Below are 7,797 nucleotides of genomic sequence, written 5' to 3'. Positions count from 1 at the left end.
GATAGTGCTCTGGTTATCGAAATATATGACATGCAAAGAGTGTGAGACAGAGAGCACTAGCAAAGAGCAGCCGTTAAACTCACTTTATAATTTGACTCTCTCTCTACACATCCCCAAATCAGTGGAGCACATGGATGTTGTTGTTATTGCCGCCATAGTTTTTTGTAAACAACTCTCGCTCTGGTTATGGCATGTCATCTTCGTGTTTTCGTTATTTTTTGACTTGTTGGTTGAGCTGTGCTACCATCACAACAATCAACAGAGCCCCCCGACTGATTTTAGTAGCATTTGAATGGGCGGAGAGTGGACACAACAGTGCTTGTCTAAAAAAACACGGATTCTAGTCAGATACGGAAGCACGCGCGTTATTTTATTATTATTCTACATTTTTATCGTTTTACAAATAAATAATAAAAACCAACAACAAACAAACGAAAGAATAACGCAATAATAAAAACAGCAAAGTGGGAGGCCGGTCGTTTAACTATTTGGAGAAAAAAGGTGGGAAAAGTGTGTGCTATTTTATTGCAAATTAAAAAACAAATAAATATAGACGGGGCACTTAAAGTGTGATGATTGCCATTTATTAACAAACAATAATAAGAGAATAACAGCAACAACAACAACTAGAGAAAATAGATAAATACACCCAAAGGTATAAATGTTTGTTCAAGGTTATTGGTTTGTTGTTTTTTTTTTAACTAGAAAAAATATTTTAATATTTTGTTTGTTTTTATTTTTAAAGCTTAAAGGAAAGTATTGGATATTTCATCATTTAATAGTTATTGGTGTTGTATGTTTTTCCAAAAAAAAAAAAAAAAAAAAACACCAAGTGAACGACCCCGACACCGCAAACTTTTGTAGGTGAACAACTTTTACTGTGAAAAGTGACAGTGAATTGGAAAGATAAAAAAGTAAACAATAATTGTGAAAAATAACAAACAACAACTAAGAGGACCAAGAAAAGCAACAGCCCGCACCATGGAACGTATTTTAAGAGGTATCATGCGTTATCGCAATACAACACGTGAGCAAATGGTACGAGAATTTCAAAAAGTTCGCGATAACCCAGAGGTGAGTTGGGAAAAAAAACATAAAAAATACATATTTAAATAATGTCCCGCCAGAATTTATGTTCGGCGTCTGAAGGCCATCTATTATTATGAAATAGTTGATTGATATGCAGGCGATTACTTTTATAAATACATATGCATATAGAACTACAGTCGAACTTCGCTATAATGTACAGGGGGGCAAATTCATTATAGAGAGATTATTCCCGATGTTTTATAATTTGAAAATCTTAAATAATTTGAAAGCTTAAATTTACTTTTGGAGATTTGTTAAATTCCAAAAGCATACATTTTTACGAACTAAATGAAAGTCGCTATCATAAGGATCAAAAAGGCTACCTTTGGTAAAATTATCTGATGAAAAATTTTATTAAATGAAGTATTCAGTTTAGATAAGTCCCACTGTATTGTACTTATAAATGTGGCGTTGGAATAGCATAGTGAAACGCCTGATTTTGAGTCATTGAACCGGTTGAATGCACATGTTTAATATTTATTAGTACATATTTTCAAAATGCACATCAATAAATTGGAAAGTTTAATATGCATTTTTTGCGAGATTAAGAGAGGGAGATATACAACCTGTTCTGAGTCAATAAGGTAATATATATATATATATATATATATGTGAAAAAAGGCGTTAAGTTCGGCCGGGCCGAACTTTGGATACCCTGATAACTATTATAATATAAACCAGTAAGGAAAGTAGTAAAATCGGACTGGGCCGACTATACGATACCCTTCACCACTTTGGGTATATTGTACATATGTATCCGAACAGACGTCGCCTTTTCGAAGGTACATCGACAGAAAATTGAACGAAATTAAATCTAAATCTAATGCGATTTTATCGAAACTTAACAAACGAACTATGATAGGGACAGGTATCCATCTCAAAGACACGAAAATCTAAATGAACATGCAGAACAACAACATCAAGTGTAAATAAAACGAAATTTGGGACTTTGAGCCCCATTTACCTTATATGGGTGCTATATATAAATCTGACCCAATTTTCTCGAAATTTGGCACACGTCATTCTAGACACAATTGAGTACACTATGGAAAATTTCGAAAATATATATGGGAGCTATATCTAAATCTGAACCGGATTTCACGAAACTTGGCACACATCATTCTGGACCTAATTGAGAACTCTATGCCAAATTTCATGCAAATCGAAAGATATATAGGGACTTTGGTGTCCCATTTGCTTTAAATCGGACGAACCTATATACGAGAGCTATATCTAAATATGAACCGATTTTCTTCAATTTCAATAGGGCTTGTCCTTTGGCCAAATAAGTGAGCTGTGCCAAATTTCATCCAAATCGGATCATAAAAGCGACCTGTACTTTGGACGGACGGACTGTCGGACATGCATAAATCGACTCAGAAAGTGATTCTATGCACATTCTCAAAAGGAACCATGTATCTATCTCGTTTCATTTTGCCTGTTACAAACATAAGTACAAAGACATAATACCCTGTACCACAGTGTGGTGAAGGGTATAAAAGGGGGTTATATGGGGACTACCCCAAAAAGGGGGCGAATATTAATAATTTTTGGTAGGGAGATTTGTTACCATATACGAATACTAAATACCAAATTACAGCGAATTCGGTTGAAAAGCACGCTCAAGAGCCCCAAAATACCGAAAATTGGGGGTACCGTTATATGGGGGCTATCCGAAAAAATTGACCCATATTAAACAATTTTTATGGAGAGTTTTGTTACCTATTAAGAACTGAAAATACTAAATTACAGCCAACTCGGTGGGAAAATATGACCAAAATCCCCAAAATACTGAAAATTAGGCAATACCGTTATGTGGGCGCTACCGGGAAAAGTGGACATATATTTTAAAATTTTTGTGAAGAAATTTGTTACCCAATAAGAACCCAATGTAGCAAATGTGAGCGAATTCGGTTGAAAAACGTGCCCAAGAACCCCAAAATACCAAAAATTTGGGGGTACCCTTATATGGGAGCTATGCCTAAACTTGGACCGATATATCCCATCTTCGAACTTGACCTGCCTGCCTGCCTGCTGACAAAAGACAACCCTATGCAAAATTTCAGCACCCTATCTCAATTCCTTCAGTAGATAGCATGATTACAACAGACGGACGGACATGGCTAGATGGTCATAGAATTTCACCCTGATCCAGAATATATGTACTCTATAGGGTCGGAAATGAATATTTCCGGGTTACCTAGTAAATTATATGAAATTAAAATTAGTAACAAATAAGTAACAAATTTCAAAACGTGGATCTATATCGAAACATTTCTTTAAATAAGTTTTTCACCCTCCAAGAACCCTGAATGCAAAAATACAGTCCCTTTGGTTGGAAAATAAGACTAAAACACTAAAAATTCCGATACAAAATCCTATATCCGCCTTTTTTTGCAAGGCTATTTGACAATGCGACTAAAACCTTCACAATACCGAAAGAGTGGCGGTACTTTTATATGGGGGATATTTCCAAACATGGACTGATAAATCCCAAATTTAATATACATACATTGTGGAGGGTATAGGCGCATTTAGACTGTGCCTTCTATATTGACTCTATGAAGAAGTGAATTAATAGTATTTATTTTCCGACTTGTTCTGAGATTGAACACAAAATTACGTTGATTACATCTTTTAGTTGTTTGTGAGCCGTAGCCAGTAGGATGAAACGGTTTGAAAGGGATCTGGTTAAGAGACACTTGGGGCTTAAAACCGAGGAAGCAGTTTATCCATTGTATGAAAAAAATTAAGTGGAAAAACTCCCTAGCAAGAGATCAATTTTGGGCCATATATCAGTATCACCCATTTTCAGGACGCGATTTCCACACAGTTGGTTGTCATTGGGTATAAAACTTCCTCACCAAAAAATTTTAAAGTAGGTCCTCTTTTAACAAAACTCCAACAACATTTATTACACTATAGTTTGTTCCAAGTAGCGTTGGAAACTTCTTTGCAAATAAATGCCAGTATCACTTCAGTGGAGGGTATAAAATTATCGGTTTGGTCTATCCTAAAAAAATACACATCTTTGTGGTAGTATTACTGATTGTTTAAATACATTTGTTGACAGTTGATCGAAATGACACAACTAATGAGGCGCAACTGTTTCGTGATTATTACAAATGTCCAATACAGACAGTATGTTTTAATCTATAAACAACAACGTTTCATTACCATTTCTTGTCTGGCGTTCAAAGTACAGCGAGTAAAAAACGAATGCTTGAAATGAAAATAGTCGCAGATCTGAGCTAAGAACACCACACTTCATCGCTCCGACACACTTTATAACAAAAAAATGTAAACAAAACAAAGTTCATTCAACTAATAAGGTGTTGATAATTATTTTGATTCCTAAAAACAGAAGACACACACAGACAAAAAGTGAAAAATGGAATTTGACTTTTTCAAAAAAATTGTATATAAAAGCTGCTTCTGGCTGCCTTTCCGGTTAGTGTAGACTCCGTCTAATTCATCTATGAAAACTCCTTCCAGTCTATAAAGAAAGTAAAAATGGAATTTGACTCCAGACTATATATATTTTTTCCACAGGTTAGTTCTAAAAGGCCTATAAAGATTATCTGCTACTTCTCTTCTCCGAACATATAGTCTAAAAAGACTCTCTTAGGTGGTTAAAAAATACTCCTACAGTAGTTCAATTGAGTTTCCCCGTAAAAACTCGCATATATCTATATAAAGCTCAGATCGTCTATGAGGCTTCATGAAATTCGTCTTTAAAACACCCTCAAATTCGTCTATAAAGAATGCCTCAAAAACACTCCCACATCTACACCTTAGAGATGTCCACTGTTTCCCTGTATATACTCCCAGCTTTATCTTGTGTAAATAGATTGTCTTCAGTTCTTCCGTAGAGCCTCTCTTCAGCTCCTCAATACAAAGTCTATTAAACCCGTTTTATTTTGCCACCAACTCGCCTATGTAGACTTCGTTCCGCTATTTCCTACAAATTTCTTTAAGCTCGTCTATGAAAACTCTACAATGACATCTTCCGCTCTTTTATATAGACTCCATTCAAATCATGTGTAAATACTACACCTATCCGCGGCTCGCCAATTAAAATATCTTTCCTCTTCGGTTTGTCTATATAGACTCCTATATAGACTATATAGACTCCTTCTAAACCGCCTATAAAAACTCCTTCCAGCTCATTCGTCTATAAAGACTCCTGTCAGCTCGAATATAAACACTACCCCAGCTCGTATATAAAGCCTCCGTTCAGTTCGTCTTTAAAGACTAGTCTAAAAAGACCCCATTCAACTCGTCTATAGATACATCCTTCAGCCCGTCTAGAAATACCACCTTCAGCTCGTCTATAAATACTACCTTCAGCTCTTCTATAAATGCTCCCTTCAGTCCGACTACAATGATCTTCTTTAATTCGTCTATAAAGTCTCTCGTCAGCTCGAATATAAACACTACCCCAGCTCGTATATAAAGACTACGTTCAGTTCGTCTATAAAGACTACCTTCTACTCGTCTATAAGGACTCCCCTCAATTCGTCTACAGAAACGCCTTTCAGAACGTTTATTAAGACTCCTTACAGCCCGTCTAAAAATGCTCCCTTCATTTCATATATAAAACACACTTTCGGCCAGAATATAAAGATCTCCTTTATGTCGTCTATAAGGTCTCTCTTCATGTCGTATATAAAGACTCCCCCATCTCGTCTATAAAAACTCCCATTAGTGCGTCTCTAAACCCTACCTTCTGCTCGTCTATAAATACTAGTTTCAGTTTGTCTCTGTACCCTCCCACTTGTCTATAAAGACACATCCAGCTCGTCAGTCATATAAAAAAGTCCACTAGTCTATGAAGTCTCTTTCCAGCTCGTTTATGGAATCTCCTTTCAGCACGTCTATATAGACTTTTCCCAGAACTTCTATAACGACTTCGGTTAGGTCGTCTATAAGGCTTCTTCCAATTCGTATTAAAAACACCCTACCGCTTATCACTAAAAAATTCCCACAAATAACTCGTTCATCTCTTCTATAAAAATTCCGTCCCAGTATGACTATAAAAAAACCCTTCAGTTACTCTATAACGTATCCCTTCCGATCACATATAGGAAAAATATATACTTAAAAATCTGCCCATTTTTGATTTCCGAAATCAACTAACAATTTTTTTTATTTAGCTTCCTTTGGTTTATGATTTTTTTTTTTTGTACCGTCGTAATCTTGATGCGTTTGTTCTCCCCACTACGACAACCTGGAAAAGTTCGGCCTTGATGGAAACTAATTTGATTACTAAAAAAAGATTCTTATCAAAGTAGCACTCGTTATTTATTTTGTTGCTTTAAAAAAAATAATAACAATCTTATCTATGTTTTTTTATTATTTTTTTCAGCCCAAAGCTGTTTTCTTTACCTGCATGGACAGTCGCATGATTCCCACCAGATATACGGATACTCATGTTGGTGATATGTTTGTGGGTGGGTGTGTACTTGTCTTATAATTTATTAGATGTCATATCTTCACCAACTATCAATCATTTTCCATATTGTGTTTGTTTTTTTGCAGTACGTAATGCTGGAAATTTAATACCACATGCCCAACACTTTCAAGATGAACATTATAGCTGTGAGCCGGCCGCCCTGGAATTAGGTTGTGTGGTCAATGATATACGTCACATAATTGTTTGCGGTCATAGTGATTGTAAGGCCATGAATTTGTTGTATGAACTAAGAGATCCTGAATTTGCTTCCAAGGTATGTAGGCTGAGGGGAGTGAGGGGAACATAATGAAATTCCAAACGCAATAAAATATTCTAATTTATTTGTTACTTTGCAGCGCAATCGTCGCCTATCCCCATTAAGGGCTTGGCTGTGTACACATGCCAACACCAGCCTCAACAGATTTCTCGAATGGAAAAAGGCCGGCATGACGGACCCTTTAATTTTCTCCTCGGAAACACCCTTGCGCCGTTTTGTCGCCTACATTGATCCGGAAAATAAATTTGCCATTGAAGATAAACTTTCACAAATAAACACACTCGAACAAATGTCCAATATTGCCTCGTATGGCTTCCTGAAACCACGCCTTGAATCCCATGATTTACACATACACGCATTGTGGTTTGACATCTATACGGGTGACATTTATTTCTTTAGTCGTGGTGCCAAACGTTTTATACCCGTCGATGAGGAGAGTGTGGAAAAGTTGACGGATGAAGTGCGACAGTTTTATTCGTAATTCGGAGAATAGAAAATTTTGGAACAAAAAATTAATTGAGCTTAAAAAAACAAATTGAGATCAGTCATGCATTTAACTGTGATAATTGACACAGGTCTGTTGTCCACTCTTCTAGTGGTAGACTATAATCGGGTTTCACTGTTGATTTTATTGAACGTTTTTCCCAGACCTGTGTTAACCACCTGTTAATTTAGAACAATGAAAGACCACTTAATAGGGATTTGATTCTTATAACTGTTTTTTAGTAATAAGAATATACCTGCATACATACAACCATATATATTTATCTCTAATATATCTATTTTTATAATATGCCTGTATTTTGTTAGTAACATTTAATGTATAATATTCAAGTATGTATAAACAATTGTAAATTGTGTGTCCATAAGATAACTAATAAATGCCAAATAACAAAAAAGGAAGAATACTGCAAAGACTTACTTCGATTGGCCTTTTAGCTCGTCTAAAAATGCGTTCATTAATACTTCCTCAATA

The 7,797-nt window shown here is 35.7% G+C and overlaps 1 protein-coding gene across 3 annotated transcripts; it reads left to right on the top strand.

The window, feature by feature from the left end:
- The first annotated feature begins 980 nt into the window (after positions 1-980).
- Positions 981-7,302, top strand: LOC133333727 (beta carbonic anhydrase 1). Of its 3 annotated transcripts, none has more exons than XM_061542017.1 (4): positions 981-1,074; positions 6,458-6,546; positions 6,631-6,818; positions 6,901-7,302. In XM_061542017.1, exons 2-4 carry the CDS (start codon positions 6,522-6,524, stop codon positions 7,300-7,302), a joined length of 615 nt encoding a protein of 204 aa, XP_061398001.1. In that variant the 5' UTR covers positions 981-1,074; positions 6,458-6,521. The 3 variants fall into 3 exon arrangements, with proteins under 3 accessions (XP_061398001.1, XP_061398000.1, XP_061398002.1); XM_061542016.1 differs by having other exon boundaries at positions 982-1,074; positions 6,458-6,542; XM_061542018.1 differs by lacking the exon at positions 6,901-7,302 and having other exon boundaries at positions 982-1,074; positions 6,631-6,774.
- The last annotated feature ends 495 nt before the right edge of the window (positions 7,303-7,797 follow it).

This window comes from Musca vetustissima, unplaced genomic scaffold (assembly GCF_032173495.1).
Source record: "Musca vetustissima isolate MV318-11 ecotype Yass unplaced genomic scaffold, APGP_CSIRO_Mvet_v1 utg2483, whole genome shotgun sequence".
NCBI classification, from domain to species: domain Eukaryota; kingdom Metazoa; phylum Arthropoda; class Insecta; order Diptera; family Muscidae; genus Musca; species Musca vetustissima.
The sequence above is the reverse complement of the archived record's forward strand: the minus strand, read 5'-3'. Positions and strand labels throughout refer to the sequence as shown.

Excerpts from the sequence above, each read along its gene's own strand:
- LOC133333727 (XM_061542016.1), top strand. The coding sequence starts at position 982 with ATGGAACGTATTTTAAGAGGTATCATGCGTTATCGCAATACAACACGT. Across the intron at positions 1,075-6,457 it reads AAGTTCGCGATAACCCAGAG|CCCAAAGCTGTTTTCTTTAC; the intron begins GTGAGTTGGGAA and ends TATTTTTTTCAG. Across the intron at positions 6,543-6,630 it reads TGTTGGTGATATGTTTGTGG|TACGTAATGCTGGAAATTTA; the intron begins GTGGGTGTGTAC and ends GTTTTTTTGCAG.